This window comes from Corvus cornix, chromosome 5 (genome assembly GCF_000738735.6).
Source record: "Corvus cornix cornix isolate S_Up_H32 chromosome 5, ASM73873v5, whole genome shotgun sequence".
NCBI lineage: Eukaryota > Metazoa > Chordata > Aves > Passeriformes > Corvidae > Corvus > Corvus cornix.
This window is the reverse complement of record NC_046335.1, coordinates 37,732,736-37,760,420: the sequence shown is the minus strand read 5'-3', so window position 1 is coordinate 37,760,420 and position 27,685 is coordinate 37,732,736. Positions and strand designations below refer to the sequence as shown.

The following is a 27,685-nucleotide window of genomic DNA, read 5'->3' as shown; positions in this document are numbered from 1 at the left end:
AGCTTCAGGTACCAGCAGAATTCTGACGGTATGGCAGGTGGGAAGATGTGTATGCATGTGCCTTCCAGATCGAATTCAACTGGGGGCTACATATCCTCAGAGACAACTTCATCTCTTAAAGGTGGAAGGGCCAATTAGCCAGTCGTTGAGACTGCTGGCAGCTGTTAGCCAAACAGCCGTCAGGATTGGTTTAGATGAAATAAATCACGGTTTATTCAACATCAAAAACAGAGTGTCTGTGGAAATGAAAATAAATTCATGAAGCTGTTCAGGCAGCCCCAAAGTCCAGTGGGTATTGGATGTATTTAATAAATAAAAGCAACCATTTGGACTGGGATGGCAGACAAATCTGACAGGCTGAGCTCTGCCAGGTCTTTGTTTTCTATCCTTGTCTGACTCAGCTTTTGAATATGATGCTCTTACTCCTTGGCTGAGTGGCTTGCCCAGCTGACACCTTTTTGGTGCACAGCCTTTCCCTCCTGTCTGTACAAATGGGGGCCCCATCTTCTGAAAATTGTCAACCCTTTTGCCTTACTGAATGGGGATGCTTCTTCATAGCTGTATTTAGTGATACACTAAAGCCCATTTTTTCTATCTTCCTTCATGTTGCCTTTAACTAGGGCTTTTAAACAGTCCTTACAAATAGAAATTTGGCACAAAGTTCATCCCGTCTCTCAGTGCAGAGTTTTCTGACTTGGCACATTTCCCTTCTAACCACAACACCTCATCATGCCCCAGCACCCATTCCATAGCCTATTTAGGGGCCATTAAAACCACCTAGACAAACACAAGCTGACAAGGCAGAACACTTTTATTATCTCTCTTGCCCTATAGATATTGGTGGGTATGTCACAGGCACTTCTTATGCATTCTTTTTGGCTCCTTTGTGTCCTAGATGTGACCCACTCCCTGCCCATTGGCTGACTAATTTATCTTCCAGAGATTTCCCAGTGTATCACTTACAGAAAGGAAATTAAGTATTTTAAATGTGCATTTTCACGTGGTTTATAAACCCGCATTGTAGTCCCTTCCACTGTGCATCTTGCAGCTCCTCTCCAGGTCTGAGAGAAGTAAAAGCCAGACTACTTTGGACATATATTGGATGCAGCCAAACAAATGCCGTTTCTGCCAGGAGGATATGTCATCGGGAAGGACAAGGCACATGGATCTGTAGCTGCAGTGGCAGTTGCTGCTCTGCAGTGTGAGCCAGAAATATGTGAGGCAAAGGGAGTTTGTTAATTGTTTCTCATGGACATCTTGCACCCCCAAGAATGGGTAGGTTTCTCAATCCAGCATCAGCCAAGGCTTCTCCAATGCAGTGAATATCCTAATATTCATATTTAGCAGAACCCAATAGTTTTAGAAAATCCAGGTTCTGGGGTTTTTTGCTTTATGCATTCACACACCAAGAACCATTCTCTGCCCTACAGTCCTTCTAAACAATCTCTTATGCAGCCTGAGTGCCTTGAAACTGGAGTGGTGTTTTCCAGAGCAGCATGCCTGAAAAAGCAGCAAGCATGTTGTGACAGGATTTGATGAATATTAAAGTGAGGGTTGATGTTTCAAGAGTGTTCACTTGCCTGTTTGCAAGATTTTTATGAAGGATTTAAAATATATGCTGCTGTAGGGCAGAGAGAGAAATGGATCAAATGAGATGAGCCTCACAAGAGTGAAATGAAACATGAAGCAAACATGCCAAGGTAAGATGGTGCAGTACACCAGTCTTGATCAGCAGGAGAGCCAATCATGACTGGATACGCTGAACACAGGATGCTAGCAGGAGGAAGAAATATTGACAGGGCAGGGAGTTTGCAGGAGGCTGCACTTGTGGGGGAAGACCTGTGCAGGATGCAGATAAAATCAGAGGAGAGGCTCAGGCCGCAGGGAGGGTAGGAAGGGGCAGAAGCAGCTGGGTGGCTCCATTTCTACTGCCAGCTACTCTTCCGAGAAAAAGGAGGTGAAGGTGGGCAACAGGGCCGGGGTGCGGGGGCAGCCCCAGAGCTCCGTCCCGACAGCGCTGCCCTCTGCCCCCGGTGCGGAGGTCCAGCGACCAGGGAGGGAAGCGGGGCATAGTCGGGCTGCTCCGTGAGCGAGCGCTTCCGCGGAGCAGCCTTCCTCCTCCTCCTCCTCCTCCTCCTGTCCCTTCTGCTGCTGCTGCGGGGGCCGCGTCCCGCCGCCAGCCCGGGCGAAGTCCGGGCGCTGGGAAAAAAGCGGGAGAAGTGGCCGAGGCTGAGCTGTGGGCGGCGGAGGAGCTAAGATGCGCTGAGAGGGGGTGGTCGGCGGCGGGGGTGCACCCGGGGCGGGCGGCTCGCACCCGAGGCTAGGGAGTGAGGCTCACCCTGAGAAGAAGACAAGAGAGGGCACCCCGGAAGGGTAGGGGTTGCGAGGTCGTATCCCGGGAAGGGGGCACACCCGGCAGTTCCCAGACGCCCGCAGAGGCGCGCCGGGAGCCGCCGGGCAGTCGCCTGCCCACCTGGGGGGGCCGGGAGCGACAGGGGCACCCCCCTCCTCCGCCTCGTCTTTCTCTCCTCCCCTCCGCCGCCTCCTTCCCTCCCTCCCTGCCCGCCTGCCTGGGATGGTGGAGGGAGTCGGGAGCACCCGGCAGGGCGGCCCTGGGCGCGGGGGGCGGCTCGCCCCAGCCCCGGCCACGGCGCGGGGCGCGGTCCGCGGGGGGCTCCGCCGACTCGGGGTCCTGCAGCCCCCGCCGCCGCCGCCACTGCCGGTGATGGCCAAGGATGTCCTCGGAGGGGGAAGCCGAGGCGGCTGCTGAGAGCGGGCCGGGCAGCACCCCCGCGCCGGCGGCCGCCGCCGCCGAGCGGGAGGAGGTGAGCGGCGGCGGGGGCGTCCGCCCCGGGCCGGGGGAGACTGGAGGGGCAAAGGCAGCCTCGCCGCGGGGAGGGGTGCAGGGCGGTGGGGTGTGGGGAGCCACCGGCGGAGGTGCCCGCCTGGGGGTGTTTGCGACGCGGGGAGAACCGAGGAGCGCAGCTACAGCCCGCCCGGGTACCTGCAGCCACGGTGCGCTGCGCTGCTGCCCCGCCGCGCCCTGCAGTGCCGGGGCCGCCGGCGGGACCCCCGCGGCCGCCCCGAGCCCCCCGCGCCGGCGAGGCGGCCGCAGCCCGGCGGCCGCTGCTTGCGGGGTTTTTACCGACGGGCCCCCGGCGCCCAGCCCTGCCCGGGCTGCCGGCCTCGGGGCGGCGGCTGGGCCAGCGGCTCTGCACCGAAACGATCCAGCGGGGGTGAAAGGGGGCCTGCCCAGTGGAAGTTCGGCTAAATGAGCCCCTTGGGGTTTGGCCTAGGAGAGCCTACCTCTTCCCTGGGACTTGTGAAATGCTCAAGGAGACTGCAGCTCTGCGTGTCACTGGTGGAGGTGGCCGGAGGGGCGCACGGAGCATGAGAAGGGGCTTGTGGTCTGGGGCTCTGTGCTTTCAGGTGTTTGGGGGTAAAGGAGGAGGTCATGCCTTTCCTTTTCCTTGGGGCCTAGGCACTCCTGTTGCCTAATCTGCAACAGAAAACAGTGGAGAAAATACAGCGTAATAGGTTTCTTCAGATCGTCTGTGAAATGCTTACTGTGGCCTTGCACATCATAGAGGGGGAAGAATGAATGTGTCTGAGTGTTGACACAGAATCCTGAGCCACAAGGTATTGGCCAGATGGAACTGCAGGGCTGTTTGACAGTGGGTGACAATGTATGTGCACTATCCTGCGCACTTGAGACAGCAAGCTGTCCTGCTTTAGAAATACCTGGGATTTTCTTCGATGCCTGATGTAGACTTTGCTTCCAACAGTTTTAACAGGTCTGCCATTTACGTCATGTAATCCGTGTGCAGTTCATGGAAGCGAGTGAACTTTCTTCATAATATGGAGTTTAAAACGAATGTACTTGCTCTTAGGAATGCAGAGAGCAGCCTTAAAAAAGGCAGAGAAAATTGAAAACAGAAGTGAAAGCAGCCCCGGAACATTCCTGTGTGCAGTTAGTCTGCTTAAAGCTTTTGTTAACAGGTCCCATGGCTCATCGACAGTCACATAATCCTGTAGTCAAAATCCAGTAGCCTCAACTAAGTCTATGTGAAGCTGCAGAATACTTTGCCTAAAAGCAAATAGCAGTTTTTAAACTACCTATAATTGAAAATTGACTTTACAGCTCAGGTTGAAAAAACTGTCATCCATGGGTGAAAATTAGGGTTTTCTCCTGTTCGATTGCTTTTTAAGCACATGCGACACAATTCGCCATGAAGAGCTGTGGCTGGATCCAGGATACAGCTGGTGTTCCAGCAGTAGAGCACACCAATGTAATTATAGCCCTGCAGATGATCGATAGATATTTGATGCTGGAAGGGATCTTTTGATTTATTTGGTCTAGGACCAGGAGCTACTGAAGGCTTTCCAATGTATTAAGTCCACCATAAAAACATCTAAGCCATTTGTAGACATGAAAGCACTTGATCTCTCTGCTAACCACTACCTGTATCTTGCTTCATTCATCCTGTTCTCAGTTTTTCTTCTGTTCCAACACAAACATTTGCACATTTGAGTCTATATGTCAAATGCCTGTGATATCCTAACACTACAGTCCTACAATGTTGGTCTTTCCTCATGCCTTCCCCATCACCATGTAAATAGTCTTTCTGCACCTGGGCCTGCAGTGGCATGTAAATGCCCTGTATTGGTATTAAATGGGCATTTCATGGGCTCCTCTGTTAAGCCTTGTCATTTATGGATTTCACTTAGATCAAATGCATGGACCTAAATGGTAACAATGACTGAAAATCGCCTTTATTGGGTATTAAATCAATGTGAGATACAACCCTGAGCTAGTAACAGAGAATGTGACTGAAGTCTAAGTTTTTATTTTTGAAAAAGGACAAGCGAAGGTGCAGCTGCAGAGCAGGAGGGAGAGCAGCAGTTCAGTTACCTGCCTCAGCCATTGCCCTCTTCTGCCAAGGACCACATAAGTTTCCTGCTGACTTTGCTGAATGTCAGAGCAAGCCCTCAGATTACCTGATGGTGTTCTGATTTGGGTTTTTTCTACTGAAACATTAATTTCTTGAGCTGAATGTCCGGAATAGATGTTCTTTTGTTGTTGGTGTAGGATTCTACCATTCCACCAACTCTTGTGAAGAGGAATCAAGATCTTTCAGGGGAGGGTATGCAAAAGATTCCTTTTTCCAAATGTTTCAGCAGTTATTGCTGAAGATTGGTTCTCTGGAGATACTTGCCTTTGCTTTCCTCTCTCAAATAGCAGAACCTGCTGCTCTGTACTGCCCTGGTTAAGCAGTAGGCTGGCTATTTTTATTTTTACTGTGACAGCCTATACTTACGCTGAAGAGTTGATAGTGACTTTTCTTAATTTCTGACAACTTATAACTCAATAGGGAAGTGGTCTTAAATATATAAATCTTTAAAACTTAGTTGGAAATCGAGAGGGTTTTTTTTCAGGAAAACAAAGCTGCTCAGTACAAACCTCATTTTTTGTTTCCAAAGCCAAGTAATCACTGAAGAAAGCTGAAAGCAGCAGCTACTTGACATTTTGAAATATGTATTTGTCTTGTCTGTACTGGCAAAGTCAAACAGCAGTTGTCCATGCCTGTTTTTATCTTCTCTTCCATATTTAAGAACTTAAAATGGGTATGACATAATGTAATCAGTTAAGCTATTTAAATAAAAGGGAAAACCTCATGGGTCAATGTTCGTGAAACCCACAGTCATTGGCTTTCTGATGGAAATTTTACAGAAAAGAGGAACCACTTAAAACTGCCTCATTTGCCTCATGTTACCACTGCAAAACGCAACAGGGGCGAATTTGTAAAGTGGTACTTGTGGTCACAACAATGCCAAAGGGGTGTTACAAGTTAAGAAAACATACACAGTGCTTGTTTGCAGGCTACAGCTTTACAGGCTCTCGGGTCAAAAGATAGCTGGGACCTTTCCTCTTCAGTGTGCCACTGTAGAGACACCCTCTGCTTGGGGCATTGACTCCATTTAGTTATCCAGCTTTTTTATCATTTTCCCCCAACATGTATTTTATTTGTCAAGGCTTATTTTATGGCATTGAAAACACCAGGCATAAAGCCCTTAATAACACTCCCTTTCTCACCTCAGTTAGCTTTAAATTGTCCCCATCTGTGGGCTAAGTTGTACCCAGGTGGATGAGAGGTTAAACAAAAGCTGCAGAGAGAGCATTGAGTATCAATCTCCAGAGAGGGGCTATTTCCTTGTAAACCTCTCCCTTGAAAAGCTGCACAAGGCACTCACACGACAGACACTGATGCCCAGAGAAGGGCAGGAAATGTGAGACATGATTCCAAGGGAAACTGCACTTTTCATTCTCCTTGACTCTTCCAAACCTCATGCAAAAACCTGCTCAGCTAATCCCCTGAGTGATAGGTGCTGGTTAGCCTGGTGGAAGGCTGTCACCATCCCAAGTGAGTATGATTGACCAGTTATCTTTTTAAGGCAAGGTGCACGATATTCCCCCTCTTGAACAAAGGTCAAATAGGACAGGCCCCTTTCTTCCCCTCCTGCCCTTGGTCTATTCAGCAGACATAAACCAAAGAGTGCTCCTTATTCCTTGTTCCAAATTATTTGTCTTGTAGAGACAAAGGAAAATGTCCATCAGGAGTGGCAGTATTTTTCATGATCCTACAGTTTCAGGCAGTATTTGCATTGCAGATTCTGTCATAAGAAAATCCATGCTGAGCCATTGCATCTTTTTTCTGCTTTTGTTCTTTTTGTTGTCCCACTTTATCTTCTGATCACGTGTCTGTTCTTGGTGCTCTGGAGTTGGCTGTCTTCTCTGCAGTTCACATGAGAAACTGTCAAGAGTTTTTTAAAAATAGATAGGAAATACCAAGTGAATGTATCTGAGCTCTGAAGGGCAGCCTGGGCTCCAGCTGTGTGGGCCTCTACAGACAACAGTCTTCTGCTCCTCGCCACTGTGGCTGAGAATGAAGTGAATTGCTCCTTCTGGCTGACTTTTCCAATCCCTCCAGCAAGGGAGTTTTCTCAATGAAGCACTGAGCTGCAGCAACTGTCGAGCTTGTGGAGTTCTGCTACTGGAGGGTTACAAGGACAATTTAGGCAAATGGATGTTAAATGTGTAGATGTCACTTCAGGGGAAAGGAACAGAGTAGATGACTTGGTAGTAGGTCCCCTTCAGACTTGGTTTCTAATGCTGTTCTTTCAGGTGGACAGACAGTCACCTGATACTGGTGGAAAAGCAATGCATCTGCACACTTTTTGGAAGCCCCAAATACTCTCCTTGTTCTCTCTTTCTTGCTTCAGAGACCCCAGAGGATGATGTCCCTCAAAGAGGGAAGTGTGGATACCAAGGATGCTTTGCAATCAGTGCAAGCCATTGCAAGAGTGAGATAGGAGGTATCTTCTCCCTGGGAATAGTGCGCTTTAATTCCTCTCATCTGTTTCTACACCTTGGAAGAAAATAGCTCAAATCATTGCCAGTGACCAGGGACTTTGTGGAAACAGAGAGTAAAATATCCCCAAGTAGTCCACAGTGAGTAGGGCTTGTTTCTTTGTGTGCCCTAACACACTGTCATGAGTCTACACCAAAAGTAGTGGCTGCTGAGCTATCATGAGCACTGTGAGGTCCTTCAGTTGTTAGTGACACTGTAGTGACACGGCAGATAAGGCTGTGTTTGAGTTTTCAGGAGTTCTACTTTTTGGATAAAGTATGGTTAAGTAGTTAATTAGTTTTTAAGTTCTAATAATGGAAAATACAGTTCACTTTCAGACTCCAATCATTCATTGTGCACCTCTGAGCTTAAGACCTGTAAAGTTAAAAATAGCACATAGTGAAACTTTTCGAGGTCACAGTTGTTCTAACAGCTGTTAACGCCTCAAAACTGTAACAGGGCAGCTTCATTTCATCAGCACTGCACAGGGGAGCCGCCCATGAGTTATATGTTACAGTGAGGATGCTGCCACAGTGCAGCTGGCTGAGTTTCTGCCAAGAGCACCGGGCAGGGCAGGGGTTGAGGCTGCCTCTGACAGCCACCCCTGCCTGCTCCTCTCTGAGTTCTGGCTGCTCTGCCCACAGCACATCTCCCCTGCAGTAAAAGCAAGGAAGAAAAGTGTCCTCCCTGAAACAGGCAAGACAGATGACAAGTGGGAAGGATGGAATAGCCTGGCTGTGCATGGCACAGGAGGCTGGCAGCCTTCCCAGTGTGGAGTTAAGGTTGTGAAGCAGTGTCTGATGTAGCTGGCAGCCTCTCTCAAGGTTCTGCACATGCCACTGGGAGAGGGGGCTCACACCCCCTGAAATGCGTGAAGTTTTGACCTCTGTGGTTTTACATCAGGTGAATAATGTACAGAGAATCCCAACTTACACAGAGCACAGTTCCTATACAGCTGAGGTGTTGCACATCCCAGTTCAGCATTCAGCCAGCAGAGGCCTTGTTCAGGAAAGACTGGTAGTACTGGGCTCAGGGAAGATGGGCTGGAAACAGCCACCGGCTGGTGAGAGCAAGGCCTGGCAAGGTAGGAGCTGACAGCAAACGGCAAAGAGCAGGTCACAAAGGGTCCCACTCCTGGTAAGGAAGCCAAGGATAAGTAATTGAGGTGACTGGCAAATACGGAGTCTGAATAACGTGACTTTACCAGGGAAGAGAGTGGGATCAGTCAGAGACTTCTGCACGTCATGGCTTTGGGAGAGAAGTGATTTGTGGTAATGGGTTTATGGCTGGAGGCCTTCTTCATACCCGTTTGATTGATTGCCCTTAGGAGCTGGCCTGAGAATTGTGGAGTGCAACAGGCCTACAGGAACAAACCATGCCATCTCCCCCAGCCTGCAATGGGCAGAGGGAGCACAGAGCACCATGGAGGCAGGGGTGGTAGCATCTGCCAGTACAGTCTTGCCAGCATGAGAGTTCCTCTAAACACCAAAAATAAAGAGAACCACTCCCTTATGGCTTCCTGGAGATGAGATGGCCAGGCAAAAGTGCCAGTACCTGGTGGAAGAGGAGTGTAGTGAGGGCATGTGCTGAAAGGGTGGGGATGACAGAGGTGTTCCATGGTTCTCTGCAGGGGACTGCCTGTCAGCAGGCCAGGGCAGGAGCTAAATCCTCTGCTTCCCAGCACCTGGTACTCAGAGTGGCAGGGTGCAATGGCTCACTTCCTGGAGTGTGCTGCTGCAATGCTCATGTGAAATCACTTTATAAGTGCTATTTTTTCAGTGTCTTCAGGAGGTGTAAGAAAGTGTGCTGACAGCATGACATGGGTCAAAGTCAAGGCAAGAAATAAAAGCCAGGTGTCCTGGCTCTCAGGATCCCTTTTAACCATTAGGTTTTTAAATGAATTTTCAGTGACGTTTTCACCTGCTGTGCTGTCACATACTGCTGCAGAATGTGTCACAGAGAAGTGAGAGAGAGAAGTGATATTTATAATGAAAACTTGTGTCTCCCAGGGAAGCATTAGCTGCTGGGATACTCCCTTATCTTAACCAGAGCACCATTATAAAAACCTGACGGTGCTGAGGTCACAGCTGTGTTCAGCAAGGTCCAGAGATGGCTAAGCAAACTCCCCAAATCTAGCAGAGCAGCTGAAGCCTGAGTAGTGGCTGGGTGTTATTGCGAGGGATGCTCAGCTCAGCAGCATGAGGGACCTGGCATGGCCACAGCCTGAGCTGCAGCAGCCCAGCACCGTGGGGCTGGCACTGCCTCTGCTGAGGTGTGGTCGAAGGGCTCTGGCTGGGAAGTCACATATGGGAAGGCTGGAAGTTGACAGTTCAAATCACAGAGCCATGTTGTTCTGCTAAATATAACGATGGCATTGCAAATAAGGGAGAATAAAAATAAAACACCATGGTTCTGGGCTAACCTTCGTTCACAGGTCCCTTTGAAAGACTTCCCCAGACTTCACTGGAGCTTGGATCTGTCCTGGATCGTATTTCTCCTAAGGACTTGAGAGTTCCCTCTATAGCCTTCATTTAAATCTCAAGGTGTTCCTTTAGACCAAGCAAAGATTAAAAGGGATTCATAATTATGAACTATTTTTCTCATCTGCAAAGTCTCTAAACAGGCATTCAATGACTAGGCTGCAAACTAGAGAACTGGTGTGGAACTAACACTCCTCCAGTTTCCTCCTCACAAGGATATCTTTCCTGGCTCTCTGCTTTTTCCGCCAGAGAAACTGGTCCATAGCTGTTGTCCAGCTTGGCTTTAGATCAGTCCGTCACTTCCCCACATTGAGACTGAGGGAAGGTTGGGCAGGACACAAGATCTGTGGCAGTGGTGAGAACACTAAGACACAGGACATGCTCCTCAAGGATGAAGAGAGCACTAGTGACCCTAGGAACCTGGGAGTGGGAAGGAACAAGATTCCATATACCACTGGACTGTGGCACTAAGATCCTGAGCTGCAGGCTGATGGTGTGCACAGCACAGAAGAACACATACCTGCCTGAGCACAGCCAGCCCCCTCTCCCTGTTTGCTCCTCTCTCACCCCTGGGGAGCTGCATCTCCTGGGTAAAGGTGGGAGCAAAGCGAACATTACAGGATTCCTGTTGAACCCAGCTGAGACTTGGACAAGCACAGGCTGGCTGATAGCTACTCTCCCCTTCTCCTGTCCCTTCTGTCCCCATCCCTCAAGGGCTGAAGCAGTGGGAGCTGGTCCTGCTATCCCTCCCGTTTTCCCTTGACTGGTGTCAATTTTCTCTTTATCTCAGCAAAGCCACTGGTAATACCAGTGCACCAGTCAGCAAGCTGCACCTGGCTGATCCCGGGGGCTGTGGTGCTTTTGTGTTGCCAGCAGCATGCCAAGGGTGCAGGGAGCTGGGTCTGGCTTTCACAGGATGGAGCACACAGCTGAGGATCACTCCACTCTGCAGCCACAGGACAAACAGATGGATGGATGCTGCCATCAGCCGTTTTTTAGGATGTCCCTGCAGTGTGGGAGCAGGGGCAAGGGCACTTGCCCGGACACCTCTGTGCAGCACGGCTGGCTGTGGTGGAGCATGAGGCGGGCTGCAAAATACCAAGTGACACAGCTACCTATGGCTCATGTCATTCACTTGGCCTTACTAGTACAACAGTGGCTGGGAACCACATCCCAGGAGCTTTCCTGTGGTTATGTGATGCTTTTATCAGTTAACTGATAAGTGTTGAGGTAAGCCTTACACCTGTAAAATTTACCCCGTGTCTACTAGAAACCACCAATATTCAAGGCAGGGGAGTAGGCAATATGAGCTAAGTATGATGGGTGCTTAAAATGTAGAAAAAAGAACTGTTCTTGGAGTTACTGTCTTGCTCTGAGGCAGCTTGAACCCCAGCTTTCCTTTCCTGATGGACTCATACCCAGTGTTGGCATTACTGGGAAAAATCCTCTGTCTCCAAATAGGCTCTTCTTATTGGTACAGAGTCGAAAGCCAGTGGCAGCAACATCAGCAGTTTGGGTGGGAAAGCAGTAATTTTGTTAGTGCAGCATTTTGGTGATCTTGTAAAAAGCTGCCACAAAAATAGCCTTAATTTCTATTTTGTAAATGGTGACCATTTTGTTGCTAGGATTCCTTGGCACTGAAGATGGAACTGCACAGTTTTCCTTGGAGCAGGGTGTGGAAGCATCACTTATGGATGTGTTTAGGGCCAAATTCTTCACAACAATCACATATGCACCCTTGTATTGTCACGAGTGGCTTTCCCATCCTGCTGCAATGAGCAGCATATGTGTTGGCAGGGATCCAAATGTCTTTTATTTCTGGGATTTCCTTTAATTCTGCTTGGAGAACTCAGAAGTATCCTGCAGGACCTAATCCTGAATCTGACATTTTAGAGTACTGTAGCTCCTTCTGTCTTGACCTCTGCTTTCCTCCTGTTCAGATGCTGACTTGAATTCATGAGGATGATTGGTATGAAATAACAGACTGTCTTTGTGTGGTGTTTCAGGGGTGTCCTAGGATCTGAAATTCAGGTGGATCAGCAAGATTTGTGTCTTTTCATAGTTCTTACTTGTCCTGCAATAGGCTCGGCTGCAGAAAGGATTTAATGGCACCATTTTGTGCACCTGCCTACCCTGAGGTGTTCCCCCTGGCAGCTCCGCTGATGGAAGAAGGAGATTATGTCTCCGCCGGGATTTAAACAATGAGAAACCAGGCGATCGATCCCTGCTCACCACAGGAGGGCAGTTGCCAAAGCGAACGCCTGAGACAGTGACGCTACAAACACGTGGAGTGCATGATGCAGGTTCTTATTTTCAAACCCAGTAACAGCATTTCTGCTATGCATTGACATCATGGCCCCCGCCTGCAGGAAGTTTTTATTCTCACAGGAGTTTCGTGGCAGATGAGCAAATAGATGTGCAGCAACCAATCTGCTATGTGTTCAGGGACTGGAGGGAGATTATCTTTGATGCAAAATGGCTTTTTTGGTTGCCTTCTATCCCTTGTATTTCCCTTTCCTTGCTACTGGCTCAGCAGGAGCTAGGGGTAATGGGCTTCTTGCCGTTCAAGATGGATGGCAGGAGGCATTTTGTTTCAGGCACCCCAGGAGGGGATTGATGAGATGACTGTTGTAATATCTCCCTTTCTCCTTACCAGGCCTTATTACTGATACCCCATGCAGTGCCCAGATTGGGTCAGATGGTGGAGGAGCACTTCTGCCCATCATTACACCAACGTCTGGGTTAGCACAGCCCGTCAGGCTCCTTCCTCACTGTAATAATGAGCATCTGACCTAGGAGTTCATTTAGCCCTGGAAAGCAGTGAGAGGTGGCACTTCTCCTGCAATTGTCATTTTCCTGGTCACCCCAGACTTCTTAGGCTGGTCTTTCAGCAGGATCACCTAAGGAGCTGGAAGATGATAGGTGCACCCACATCTGTTGTGACTGCTTGGGGACAGTGGATAGAAATCTCCTTGTTCTTGCATCACTCCTGTCCACTGCAGAAGTGGTGAAGCCTTTTTCAGCACCAGAGGCTGGTCCTGGTGTCAGGGCTCTCTTCAGTTCTGATTAACAGCACAGCCTAGGGCTTGTCTAGCAAGGACTCAGTGGTCCTCTCTGTGTTGTCCTGCCATCAAGAGGTGGAACATTTTCCCCTGTCTTGACCAAGATTTCAGAGTCTGTCATAGTTAGAGAAAAAGCTCTGCTTTCATCCAGACTCTGGTCACCACTTGCCAAAGTGTATGACTTGTGGTTATTGATTACTCTTTCCCTCTCAAGTATCATATTGGGATATATTAATCACAAGCATAAATCTATAGAGGCAAATTCAGTTATGACTGGTGTTTATTTATCCACCGTTTTTTCTTCTTTCTTACCTGATTTAATCTCTTCTTTTGCAGTCCTCTGTCATTGTTTCCCCCACTCCTTTTTCCCCATGGACAGGAAGATTATTCTTGCTGAATAAGAGGGGAAAAAAAAATACAATATTAACTCCTTGTTTACTTGAGTAATCCCAAGATGTGGGGTCGTTTTGTTGTTGAAGACAGTAAAGTCACCCTGTAGCCCCAAAGTCAGGTTTGGCAGAAAGCAGGAGCATGCTGTGATGCCACATCCTGCTGAGACACAGCTGCAGCATTGACCCTGCAGCATGCTGTCACCTCCATGGGAATCTCTGGTCTGATTTATCACAGCCCTATCCTACCCCCCAGGCTGTGGGGAGGAGAGAGGGGCACAGGTCTGTTTTTTAGAGAAGTTCCCAGCAGCGAGAAAGCAGCCATTCAGGAGTATCTGCTTTCCAGGTCATGGATGGGCCGGGATAACTGGTGGCTCATAGGATGCTTGGTGCTGTCAGGCTCAGTGCTGCCTCCATTCTTCTTCACCCAGGTCCTTTCTCTGGGCCCTCCTGCCCCTGCCCAGGCTGACTGGTCTCTGTCCTCACCTGCCAGCACCCTCCCCCTGCCTCAGTGGCACTGGCATTTGGAGTGTGTCTTGGCTATCCTTTTCCCTCTTTCACTTCTTCCCACCTTCCATATTTCCCCCTCTAATTCCATTCAGGCCATGTCTTTGCTATACTCTGTTTTCTCTCATTCTTTTATTTTAGACATGATAGTATTTTCCTTCAGCAGATTTGCAGCTCTTGAGGTCAGCCACCAAGGACAAACACATGTGGGATTTAAAAGGACAGGAAATGCTTTTGACATGATTTCCCCAAAGGAGAATTTTAATGCTTTTGAAATTGGGGAACACAGGTACCTGTCCATGAACCAGGCACAGACAATCAAGCTTGGGCCCCAAACTGTCCACAAAACAAACAGAATAAATTCATGCTGCAGCAGCATATTTTCTGCTTATACAGCTCATGCTGGAGTTTTCAAGGAGACTGAAGAATAAAATCTAACAGAAGATGAAAAAGTCATTTTGTCAATAGACACATATGGAGAAATAGCGAGGATAAGGCAAAATTATAGATCAAATGTTTAAAGAACATGACTCCAGATTAATTTGGTGTATTTCCTCTAGGCATCACAGGCTATTTCTCCCCCTTCTATTGGTGTCAGTTTGGCAACTTTCAGTTCAAATTTATTGTGCCAGTCAAAATTGGCAGGGGACAAAACAAGAGTTTTTTCAGTGTCACCATAACCATTTGCACGCCATGAGCGCTACTGAGGCAGCTAGGAAGAGAGATGCTCCAAGCCCACACTGCTACACAGCTACTTCTGGAGTAAAATACAGCTACTGATGAAGGTCATACAGTAACAGCAAGCTAGGTGATAATGTGCTCTACTGAAGCTTTGGGAGGGTTTCTTTTAGTATGGTATGCAGGACTGCTCATGGAATTATTCCTGGCAGTGAACACTGGAAATATGAGGAGCACCTCAGTGTCCACGTAATGCTTACAGCCTTGTTTTTGTGATTGACACTTAGCTTTGTGAAAACAGTTGTCTTGTATAAGTTAATGGGGTATTTAGCCATTAGACTGGCAGAGTTCTGCAGGAATAATTACCACATTTGACACTGTTCACTGGAATTAGGCAAAACATCACTGCTGGTAACATTTACAGTTGGCACAAACATTTGCAGGCAGGTCTGTAATGGTGAGATGAGCACAATTCTCCTTAGGGATCTCCTTCATTTGATAATTTAGTTACTCAGTCCAAAGCCAAATCTGAAGTTACACATTTCAGGGTGGAGAGTGCAGCCAGCTTTTCAGCTGTCCTCAGAAAGTGACTCAAAAAATACCTGGGAGCCAAGGGAGTGAGAGGTTGAACATGAACTCCTGGGTTGTTGCTGGGCAGAAATCTGCAAATGCAACCCTTGAAGACAGTAAAAAAGGGGGAATGAGTGGGAGTGGAAGGTGATTTTATGTTTTGGTATGATGCCAGTGAACTAAGTGCTGAAGTCCTGTATTTATTTGCAAGGTGCAGACTTAAGAAGAATCTCAAGGTGCTGAAGAGAGAACAGAGCACCAGAAAGAGCTAGAGCAGTGAAGTGAAGGACTTGAAGACCTTGGCTGCTTTAAATTTTCTAAAAGAAGGCCAAAAGATGTCATAATTATAAGGGAGAAGTATCTTCAGAGTGAGAAGGCAGTCATATGAAAGGAGTCTTTCATCACTTGGAGAGTGGGCATCCTCACTGCCATGAATGGGGCTGAAGTGAGGCAAAATTAACAAAGGCAATAGAAGTTCATCACCAGAACAAATTTCAAAGGGAATTGCAGGTTCTTCATTTCTTTTAGGTTATCAGTTAAAACAGAGTGTCTTTATGGAAGATGAGCTTTTACCAGCCACTAGTTTCTGGGCTGTCCATAGGATGGTAGAGTGCAATTGCATTGCCTGTGAGATACTGGAGCTATGAGAAAGAAGGAGGCATAGTGTCTCCCAGTCTTAAGGTCGAAATGTAAATTGGGTTGTAATATAAGCTGAACCTTCCAGACCCAGCATAACCATGCAAAGTTGGTAGGAGAAATTTCTGTGACTACCTGTAAGGGCTGAAGAACTGTCTGGTTGTTTATTCTCTAGTAAGAACCGCTGCCACTAGTGGATGGCTAGTGGGGTGAGTCCTGCTATCAGGCACGCTTGTATCCAGAGGCCAGCAAAAGCAGCCAGCCAACACTGGCAAAACAGAGGCACCAGAGGTTAGGCATTCAAAAACCTGGGCTGGTGGAATCAGTCTGGATGGGCTTCTCTGAGTGTGGCCCTTCCTCCTCCTGCAATGTGGGGAGCTCCTTTAGAAGAACAGGGATAGCCAGATCACCTTAACTTGTGCTTTGAGGAATTAATTTGTTCTATGTACCCATCAAGAGAAAGGGGACCTAGAGTTACAAGCACAATTTGCTTATCCAGAAATGTATTGTTCTCATTCTTTAGCATCAGTGTTACATTTTGAATATGCCTTTTAACAAAAAAACAGAGTTTGAGGCAAAGTAATTTTTTTTCATTCTTGGCCACCCCCAGTGCAGTCACTTTCAGGCTCACTTAGCCTAGTTACCACATACAACTTACCTACCAGTGTCTTAAATCTGGTCACGTGTGAGGAGTCAGGGCATGGGTCAGAGAGCCAAAACCCTGGCCACCAGGCCTTTGCTCCTGCCACCAGAGCACGCTCGGCTCCAGATGTTAAGCAGGGGATGTGCCAGGCTGTGCGTGCCCCCTTGGCTCTCTCTACCCCTTCACACTAGGCAAGATCAACAGCCCAAATCTGCACGTTCCTACAACACGGAGCACGGTTAGATGGTTTTAATTATGGTTGCTGCAGCCAGAACCTGACCTGGCTGCTGTCGAGCCAGGAGGAGTTGGGTGGGTATGCCTGTGCAAAGGAGGCTCCACCTCAGCCCTTGCAAACGTGCTTTTGATCTGGGGCATCTGCCATCAGAGGGTGCTTTTGAAGGCAATTGCCTTTTCAGCCACTGCCTGGATGTTTTATCATTTGCAAGCTAAGTTTCTTAAAGGAGAAATAATCAAAATGTTGCCAGCCTGGAAACTCCTGTCTGCTACAGGTGTCAGTTGAAATTCCAGTTCTCCATCAGCAGCTGGGGCTTTCCAGACTATTTTCCAGCAGCTGTGGCCACAAATTAAATAGCATCTATCATTTTAGTGTCTCAGAATGCTCCACACCACCAGTCAGCAAACAGACCGTATGGAGCTGACTGAGTGGTACACAGGTCCTTTGCTCTGTCTGAGCTTTCTGGAAATGATGGGTCAAAAAAATCAAACACAGAGCAGCACTGTGGGGCTGACTGACTGCCTGGGGCCAGGGACAGCTCAGGGCAGGCTATCCCTAAACCTTGTCACTCTCCACAAGGTTCACAGCACAGACACCCACAACCCTCCCTGCACATACCACCTCTCTCTCATGGCATTTTGCTCATTCATGCTGAGATCTACCAAAGAATTTGGAAAATATTTTTTGGTTACTGCTTTTAAGTGTGAATTTTGGCCTGTGATTATGAATAGTTTTGGTAAGAGTTTCCAATCCAGTCAGGTGCAGTGAGAAGGGAGGCCTCTGAAAGCAGTTCAGCAGCATGCCAGAGATTAGCAAGATGTTATTTACAGCGTGTGTATTTAACACAACTTGAAATTCATAAACAGTGATACTGACAGCTCAGCTGTGCTGCTTCGTGGCATTCCATCCAAAACAGGAGATCTTTACGATTTGTGCTGTCATCAGAGCAGGTTGGGACCTTTTAGGTGAAACATTTGATTTAACAAATCCATTCCTGTTCACAATACATGGCTGTAGAATCACAGAACAGTTTGTGTTAGAAGGGACCTTCAAAGATCCCTTTGTTCCAGCCCCCTGCCATGGACAGGGACATGTTTCACTAGACCAGGTTGCTCAAAGCCCATCCAACCTGGCCTTGAACACTTCCAGTGACAGGTCATTCACAACTTCTGTGGGCAGCCTGTGCCTCATTTAATCTGTCAGGACATTTCTCAGGTCAACGCTGGAAGCAAAGCCCAAAGCAAAGCCCCCCACAAGCAGGAGAGGGAGGACAGCTCTCTTGGTTTGGGTTAGAGAACCAAGCCCTTTAGTCCTAGCTGGTGGACAAAGTGTCTGGCAACTGAGCCTCCATCTGTTCTAGTCTCTGTTTAGCTCTGGCTTTCTGTCAGGCTCTCTGTCTTTTCTTTCTTCAATTATGTTTCTCTATGAAGATTTTCCAGGGGTTATGCTTCTATTCCACATCAAAACAACACAGATGCCACAGCATTCCTCAAAGGATGCAACTCCTGTTCACTGGCTAGCCCAAGTTATCATGGAAATTATTAGTTTCCTTAAGCATTTATTGTACTCATCCAGAAATACAAGCTTGCCCTGTTTCAATCTAAAACACTATGCACGGAAAGGAGAAAATTCCACACAGTACCACAAGCATCATTCTTGTAAGAAGGTGGTATGTTAATTAATAAAGTCTGGGAGCACTGGTTTAAGATGTTAATGAATTTGTTGTGCAGAGAGAGATGAAAAGATATGTTTCCTTATTAGATTTTTAAAATGTCTGATACCTTTATTGTAGTTATGTTGTATTTCATGTATTTCCTACAGCGTTTCTAATAGTATAATTGTGTTAGATAATTATTTCAGCAAAGGGAAGGAGAAATAGGGGGTTACAGGCCAGATAAAACATGGTCAGAACTTGAAATAGGCAGGACAGCTGTGGGGGTAGACCCTGGATGAGAGATGCTTTTATAACTGAAAACCTGCAGAGACTGGGATTTGCTTAGGAACAACAGCAGGAATGACACAGTGGGTCAGAAAAGCCAGGTGAAAAAACTTGTGTATTTTACCAAAGGGTTTTGAACATGAAGGCCCTGCTGAACTGGACTGGTAGGTGTGTGAATCAGATGTGGCAGTGGGCTCCATGGCTGCATATCTTCACTAATGCAAAGAGGAGAGAAGCTGCCTTTTTTGCAGTCTGCAGCGACAATAGTGGAGAAAATCTGTCTTGGGCTGATCCAGCCCTTTCAGTGCAGTGGATTGAAGACCATTTTTTAAGTGCCTCCAGAGGATGCATACAGAAACGTCATCTTGGACCTGCAAACCTCTACTGCCAGCCCAGCTGGGTGCTGCTCTAGGACTGGTGGAACCAGAGCTATCTCATCCCCCAAAGGGGAGATGGCATTTCACAGAGATAAGCACATTAGGAGGCATTTGCCCACTCTGATATGGCCTCTGATAGCCAGCCACCCTAACCAGCAGGGCTGGCTGAACCACCCCTTGGGCAGAAGCCAGCCTGTGGGTTGTAGGTTGGACCACAGAGAGGTTGTTAGTCAAGACAAGTGAGATAAAGGGAAGGTGGGATTGCAGTGCCTTTGGCAAAAAATGCCCTAACTGGCATGGGACAGCCTTGTTGCCTGGCTGTGCCCAGGGCCAGGCTGACAGCACTTCCAACAAGTCATAGAAAAAAATGGGGTTCCTCGAGCTGCATGCATGACTTAAGCACTCACCTTGCATTAAAACTGACTGCTGGACACTTTTGGTGGGTCCACTGGCCCTCTCCGTTGTGTGAACTGTAAGCGATTTTAAATGAGAGGTACCTGTGGAAGCTTGAATGTGAACACAAATTCATGTGTTAGGATATCTTCCTGCTGGTCCTTCTGCACAATCTCAGGACCTGGAGTAGAGAGATGTTAATGTTTAGAGTTTTCTTCACCTCAGAAAACCTTCAGAGAAAAAAAAATAAAAGGATAGAGCTTTGCAATTCTTCATTACAATTTATATTTTTGCATTACTGTAGAAGTTAAAAACTAGTTTCATGTCAAGAAGAGACAAAGAATAAAAGTCAGTAATTTCCAGTGGATTTCCCATGAGTCAGGAGAGCCTGGGGCTCTGACCTGGGGTCCAGTGTACAGCTGGGGCAGAAGCCTACATTGGGGCAGTAACCACACTGAGACTGAGCAGTGGGCATTTGACAAGAGTTTCAAGAGATGAAACTCTCCATGACTGCACATAGACTGCACATAGGGGATTCACTCCCAAAATTTCTCTAGTTATTTTTAGCTGATTTAGGGACTGCCTGAAGCCACCTTGTGGCTTTCCTCTTAAGTTTCCTGCAAAAGGCTAAGAAAAACAGCCTTATTCTTACCAATACTGAGATTTTTTCACTGCCCTATCTACAGAAGTTATGTACCCTGTACTTTATAACCCACTTAGCTTCTCTATATCTGTTTTAGCTGATGTAAAGAGAATACAGAAGCCAGAATACAGCCCAGAATAATTATACTTTATTCTGACACATGTGCACATGCCGAAGTTTTGGGATAAGAATATAAATTCTTTACAGATTCCTTCTGGATGCATCAGGAAGAATCCGGGGCCAGGTTCTGCCCTACATGCCTGCAATTGTATACTGGTGTAGCTTCCTAAAATCAATAAAATTACTCTGCACTTACACAGTGTAAGATTAAAAGCTATGAAATCAAAACCAAACCCCATGAAATCTAGTTTTGCAGTGTTCACAGCAAATTGTAAAACCCTCTATGGTTACTTAGAAGTGGATTTCTGTCTCAAAAAAAAAAGCAAAGTAGTATTAAATCTGACCCTACAGCCCTGCAAAGTTAGATGTCAGTGCTTCCATCTCACTGAGGAGACAGCAAACTCCTCTTACCAGTGGTGCCACGCTGTTACTTCCTGAGTTACAAGATGCTGCTCCTTAAATTCCTTGCTGGTTCAAGATCACTTAGTGAATCCTAACTGCTGTAGGTCCAAGATAAGCTTTACTGGGGGAGAAATTTATCTGTGGAGAAAGAAAGAGAAGACATTTCCTGAACCTAGCATCTGTTGGCATCTATGGAGCAGTTTGATGCATTGGAGGTGGCCCCTTGGGAGAAGGAGTAACAGTGTGCTTCTATTTTTGCATGAAATCAGGCTCGGCAGAGAGCATGATGATGCATGAGTATCAGTGTGTATCTGCTTTCTCACTGTCATTTCCTCAGTTAGGAGAGAGGCAGAGGATGGCAGTAACAGAAGGGATGCAAACAGCCCTCCTCATTACGTGCTAGGGCACTGGGGGTCTCTCTTCATGCACTCTATACAGACAGACAGCTGCCAGCCAGTGGTGTAACTCCTGCTGCTGCTGCTCTTTGCAGGGACACAGCTCTGTTTCCACTAGCTGCTTGGTTCCATTTGGCATTTTTCTTTATAGCTGAACATCGCATGACAATGCAGCTGATTCACTGCACCAGGGCTGGGGTAAGGACTGCAATCATGCCCTCTCAGGGGACCAAGTGGGAGTGCAAGAGTGTGAACCCAGCTCTGCTCCCAACCCGACTTTTGGGACTTGAAAGAGAGGGGTATGCTGTTTTAAATATTCACGCATACACCCTTAGCTTCAACACTGAAGCTTTCAAGTATTTTAGGTCAGAGCTAGTCTAACCAGCCTGAAGCAATGCTGCATCGTGCTGTAATCTTGACAATTTTTTCAACTAAATGTGCTTGAATCTAGTCATTTTCCCGATGGCTCATCTCCAAGAAAATTGTGTCGATCATTTGGTAGGTTTCAGGGTTGGATGTGAGTCAGCTCTGAGTCAGGCAGCAGCTTTAGCTGCGAGAAGTGCTGGTCCTCCTATGCTGGCACAACCTGTGGAGCCGCAGCTCTGCGACAGACACTGCTCCCGAGCCTCCCCAGCAGGAGCCTGTGGGAACTTAAGTACGGGGCACTCTCAAAGCAAAGGGGCAATTCCACAGCCCCACACTTTTGGCTGTTCACCTGCTGTGAAGAGCTCTCGACCTCTGAAGATGGCAGGGTGTGTAAATGGTGCTGCTGCAGGCAGGGAGAAGGAGATGTGGCCCTATCTTGCCCGTGCAGAGGTGTCCATCTGACCGGGGTGCGGGCACAGTGAGTCACTGCTGCATGAACAACTTCCCAGATCCAGAAGGAAGCAAGGAAAGAGCTTTGTCCAGAGCCTTCTGTCCCTGGCAGGGTGTTTCTGTTTATATTGACATTTATATTAAGTAGGGAGGTGTCCCAGTCCTCAGGCAGTCGAGAGAAAAGCCAGACACAGTCGTGAAGGCAGCAACCACTGTGTGTGTTGTGCAAAGCAGCGTGACTGATGGGTTCCTCGCTCTCTCTTTGTCTTTCTCTCCCCTTGCACGGCGGTGTGATTGAAGCAACGCCCCGTGAAACAGTCCCTGAGTGCTTGCATGTGCCGAGAGTCCCACTGGAAATGCCTCCTCCTCTCCATCCTCATGTATGGCTGCCTGGGTGCAGTGGCCTGGTGTCAGCTGGCCAGAGTCACCAAGCTCAGCTTCGATAGCTCCTTCAAGGGCAAGTCTATGATCTACCATGACAGCCCATGCTCGGACGGCTATGTTTACATCCCACTGGCCTTCCTCTCCATGCTGTATGTGGTGTACCTGGTGGAGTGCTGGCACTGCCACGTCAAGAGGGAGCTGCAGTACAAGGCAGATGTGGACAGTGTGTACGAGTGCATCAACCGCATGCAGCAAGCCACTCCATGCATCTGGTGGAAGGCCATCAGCTACCACTTCGTACGGCGGACCCGGCAGGTGACCCGCTACCGCAACGGTGATGCCTACACCACCACACAGGTCTACCATGAGAGGGTCAACACACACGTGGCTGAAGCCGAGTTTGACTACTCTCACTGTGGATACAAGGACATCTCCAAGGAGCTCCTGGGCTTGGAGAGCTATACAGCCACCAAACTGAGGTTCACCAAGTGCTTCAGCTTTGCCAACATTGAGTCCGAGAACTCTTACCTGACTCAGAGAGCTCACTTCTTCACGGAGATCGAGGGGCTAGATGACTACATGGAGGTGAGGGAAGGCATGCAGCTCAAAAATGTGGATTTTAAAGAGCTTATGATGGCCTACGGAGACCCAGATCACCTCCCATGGTACGTGTCCCATTATGCTTTCTGGGTGGCAGCTATCCTGATGATCTCCTGGCCGCTCAGGGTACTCATAGAGTATCGGACTGCTTACGTCCATTACCACGTGGAGAAGCTGCTGGGCCTGGAGTACACGGTGCCCACGACGGCAGAGGAGCCCTTGTACCGGTACCGCATGCCCCGGGACACCACGCAGGACAGCACCGAGCTGGAGTGGCACATCTGCACCAACCGGCAGCTGATCCCCAGCTACTCGGAGGCCATGCTCATGGACCTGGCCAACTCCCCGGCCTACAACAGCTACACGGTGTGTCGGTACGGCGAAACGGCCCACGGCTGTGAACGCTGCAACCGTGCCTCCAGCACCTCCTCCATCTTCTCACGCCACGCTTTCCACAGCTGCAGTGGCAACTCCCGCCTCTCCCTCAACACCAGCCGCTTCTCCCTCTGCCGCATCCATGGCTCCCACAGGACAGGCCTCTGGAGGAGCCGCAGCAGCAGCATTGCAGACCGGGGCTGCCAGGATGAGCAGTGCTGCTCCTACTCCAGCCAGCTGGCTGTCAACGAGAACCCCCCAACCTACCACGATGCTCGATTCTTCCCTGTCCTGATCGTGCACAGGCCAGAGGGGCAGGACCGGCAGCATTTCTACGTCAGGCGTTCCTCCTGTCTAGAAACCTCTCTGTGATAGGCCTCCATGGTTACTTGGCTCCTCTGCTCTGGGGCAGGGATTGCAGAGGTGACACCAGTGGGGAGTCTGCAAGCATCAGTCTCTACAGCAGGTCAGCAGGACAAGTTTCAGCTCTTCCCCCTGCCATTGCGAGAGGACATAGAGACTGACCGACACCTAACCTCATTTCCAAGATTCTCTCCCCCTCCACCTGGTCTCCCAAGTCTTTCATTCCCCATTCCTCTCATTCTTTCACTCTTCACCCTTTCTCTGCTCCTTGATTCCCTGCCTCTCCTCTCCTCCCATCCCACTCTCATTCTTTTTTTTACATTTCAGTCACAGCATTTGACTGTTGTGACTGCTGGAGGATTTTAAATGCTTGTGCTTTGCCAGTACATTTGCCCTCCTAGATGCTTTGCAAGGTACGAAGCCCGGATAGAGCAAGGCACAAGGCACACGGCCAGCCAGAGTCAAGTCAGAAGGAGAATTCAGATCTGCAGGCACTGAGTCACCTCCTGCAAACCCCAAACAAGGTGCTTTTTTTTATATTTTCCCCAGCCTTTTTTTCCTCTTCTTCTGTCATTCCTTCTCTCCTTTGTTCATGTTCTTCTCTCATTTTACCCTCATCTTCCCTTTTTTTCAGTTCTCTCACTTCTGCTTTCCAGTTTTTCTGGGGTTTTGCCAGTGAGGAGGATATCTTTCAGGATGTAATTATCTTCCATTGGGCAAAAGTGGGGTATTCACAGAACAAATGTCACTGACTGCTCACACATCCACAAATGAGGCCCCTGAGAAATGCTGAGGACTTTCTTTCAGGAGCAGTGACATACACTGATGCAGCAAAATGCCCTTTCTCACCTTGCCCTGCCTGGTCTGCAGCAGAGACACTGGTTAACCTTGTCCAGCTCCACCCCAATAGGAATCGTTGAGAGCCATAATGTAGACTAGTGCCCTGTTAATGCCACTATTTTTAGGAGGGTAGGCCTGGCTTGTGGTTGTTTCATTCCTTCAACTTGAGCACAGCAGCGCAGGCTTGACAAGGGGAGAGGGGCTGGAGAGGGAAAGGTAAATATGGTATTAACCCACCCACAGAGAGTCTGGAGCTGTTAGGAAGCTCTTCCACCCACAGTGTCTATTACAGCAGTTGTGGGACTGCTCTACATTATTTCAGCTTTCTGTGTGCCCTGGGGAGGGCTTTTGGTCTGTAGCCCACTCCACCTTCCCAGGCGAGATGTGGTGCCACCCGAGCCCCAGGCAGGGAGCACAGCTGGGAGCCAGCCCCACTGGCCACTCCTGCTGGGGCTCCAGGCTCTCCCTGCAAGGCTTCCCCTGGTGCAGGTGTAGCACTTTCCAGAATTAGTCCCAGCCTCTCCGAATCCAGAAGGTGTCTGGTCCTGACAGAGCATGCCACTGCACTCTGGGCTGGGGGCTCTGCCCTGCTGGCCTGGCCCCCTCCGAGGGCCTGGGGCTGGTCGAAGGAGCTTGTGGCCACACTGAGGACCCACCAGGGACCTCGCACCTGCCAAACCTCCGTCCCACGAGGGATGGTTGTATGCTGAGCAAGCTCCATACCACTTTGTCACATGGCTGGTGGAGATTATTGTCCACTCTGACTCACAGGAGAATGCAATACGATCGATCGCAATACATACAGTCACTTTCAAAAACAAAGTGTTGTCTCGCCCTACCTTACAAGCAGGTAAGAAACTGAGCCCCCAGAGGGGCTGGCAACAAGTGCTTCCTCCCAAGTCCATTTTGTGTGTATCAACATGTAATATGAAATTTGTAAAGTCATATTGATATGTGTAGATTATATGTAACTCTGCATACTTATGTGGTGATTTCTTATGGCATTGACTGTTGCACCATGTTAAATACAATTTGGTTTTGTTTGATGAGTCTGTTTCGATGTGCTCTGTTTATTCCAACACCAGAAATGGAAACATTGGCAATACCTGGCTAACCTGCTGCAAATGATGGCAGCATCAGAAAGGTTTTTAAAATTCTTATGAGTTGATCTTTTTTAAATGTAAATACTTTGTGTGTGATTTATGTGACATTTTCATTCTGACAGCTTGGCATTTATCATAAAAGACAGATAACACATATGATGTGTTAGTTTATCATCTCTAAAAAAAATAACCATCCCAGACACGTGGAGGAACAATGTTTGGGCTTGGGGTAATGATTATGATTGGGCTGGGGCCAAACTGGATAACCTTGAAACTTACAGAAAAATCCAAATTTAGATCCACCATACAGTGACCCAATCCTAGTCTCCCATTTACACCATGTTACCTGCCACACCCAGGCAGAGCTGGGAGAGTTTGGGAACTAGGAAAGGATCAGGCCTGAAAGCTGACTCATACCTGATATCCTTGTATTCTAAAGACAAAGTAAATGCAAGTCTTTAATAGTGTTCCCTGTCCTTCTCTTTATTCTCACAGAAAGTTAAAACCAGCACATATGAAAGATGTAGGAGGTAGAGGAGGCTGAAACAGAGAGTCTGGAGTATTTCAACACAGTTGCTTACTAAAGAAGGTGGCAAAGAGGACGACAAGAAGGGAGAAGGGAAGAGATGGTAGAATAATATAAATTAAAAGGGAACAGAGTTCAGCTGTAGCTAAGATAATTACCAAATGAGCAGTGTAACTCAGTTATGGTAAGCTTAGCCCAGACACAGGCAGGATGAGTTTCAGCCTTCTTGTGAGCTGCTGTTGCTGCTGTAGCCACATGTGACTTTAAGTATCATACCCAAGGTCTCAGGATGACCAGTTTTGTCCCACATGTATGCCAAGATGGAGAGTTATATTTGGGTCCTCAGAAGTGGCCACGTAAACACTGTTATTATCTGACATGAACAATCCATTATGATGGGTTGGGCAGAGAATGGAGACAGTTTATTCTCAGTTTAATCTTTTTCAGTGACCTGAAAAGCCACTGTATTATCCAGTATTATCTCAAGCTGTGTCCTTGGCAAGGTTTGGAAAGTCCTCAGGGTTTGTGCTTCCTCAGTCACTGTGTTCTGGCCCAGCTTTGGGGCATTAATTTGAGAAGCCATCCCTAAACTGCAAAAGCCCTCACACACATGGAGCTTCCTCCTGTCACTTGCTGTAGCCTCTGGTGGTGACCAAAAAGCTGGGAGCAGCTCTTGTTCTAGTCTGGGACTAAATATGCTGCCTTCCACAGATGTCCCACTCAGGAAGCACCTGAATAGCCATCCTGGGTCTCCTACACTGTAGAGCAGAGCTACTCCTGTACTCCTGCAACCCTTGAATGCCACTTCATCCTTGCTCTTGCCATTGCCATGGCTTCCCAATGCAGGATGAGGGATCTGCCCCCTAGCAATAGAGGGGTTAATGCTGCTTTTCAAATCCCAACTCAGAGGATGGAACGGACAAGTTCTTGAATCCCAGTGCAAACCAGGCAGCTCTATGGAAAACACCTTGTACTAAACAGGGATTTTGTATCTAGTTGCAGAGTGACTGCTTTGACAAAGAAACAGTGGCATGTGCCAGCAGTTTTTGTTGAACTTTTAGGGCTATGGCTTCTCATGTGGAAATGGGGGGTTTGGGGTGCTTTTTCACTGGGTTAACCTGTCCCAGATGTCCTGTTGGGTCTCAGTAGTTAGAAGAGGCTGAATAGTAGAGGAAGGTGAGGAAGTCCAGCAAACACTTCTCTTCCTTCTGCCTTCTCTCCCCTTCCTCCCTTTTGTTCTTTCTTCTCTTTTCCTTCATCTTCAGAAGTTTCCCAGTACTGGGCATTGACCTCTGGATTATCGTATAGCTCTTCAGGCATTTTCTGGAATATACCTACACTTCCCAGCATGTCTGGTGAGATGTGGCAACACATTATTGCAGCAGAAGTAAGGAAAGAATGTAATCCAGAGAGCAAACAGCTGTGTCCTGTATGTGTGAACAGTGAGGACTGTCACTGATGTTACAGCTTGAAGAATAAAGCCATGGTGCTTGATTCAGTGCCACAAGAGGCCAAAAGAGTTTATTTATCTTCAGGTCCTAAAAACATTTAAGACTCACCAGTTCCTTTGATTTTGGTGTGGTAATATTGCACTCCTCTGTAAGTTTTCCCACTGCAGTTTGCACTCCAACTGGCAGTGTGTGCAGGATTTCAGTCCAGCTTTCTTACGGTTCTTCCTGCCTGTCACTGTTAACACAAAGCCCTTCTAAGAAGAGCTGAAGTCAGATTCCCTGATGGGGAAAATTCCCCTTGGTCTACTGCTTCCAGCAAAGCTTTGCTCTCTTACACCAGCCCAGAATC

At 48.1% G+C, this 27,685-nt stretch overlaps 1 protein-coding gene across 3 annotated transcripts; it reads left to right on the top strand.

Moving 5' to 3' along the window:
• Positions 1-1,645: 1,645 nt before the first annotated feature.
• Positions 1,646-25,305, top strand: LOC104698479 (transmembrane protein 151B-like). Of its 3 annotated transcripts, none has more exons than XM_039553385.1 (2): positions 1,646-1,700; positions 21,995-25,305. In XM_039553385.1, the coding sequence occupies exon 2, from the start codon at positions 22,028-22,030 to the stop codon at positions 23,423-23,425; it is 1,398 nt and encodes a 465-aa protein (XP_039409319.1). In that variant the 5' UTR covers positions 1,646-1,700; positions 21,995-22,027; the 3' UTR covers positions 23,426-25,305. The 3 variants fall into 3 exon arrangements, with proteins under 3 accessions (XP_039409319.1, XP_010412160.1, XP_039409317.1); XM_010413858.3 differs by lacking the exon at positions 1,646-1,700 and adding an exon at positions 1,943-1,963; XM_039553383.1 differs by lacking the exon at positions 1,646-1,700 and adding an exon at positions 2,308-2,825.
• Positions 25,306-27,685: the final 2,380 nt, after the last annotated feature.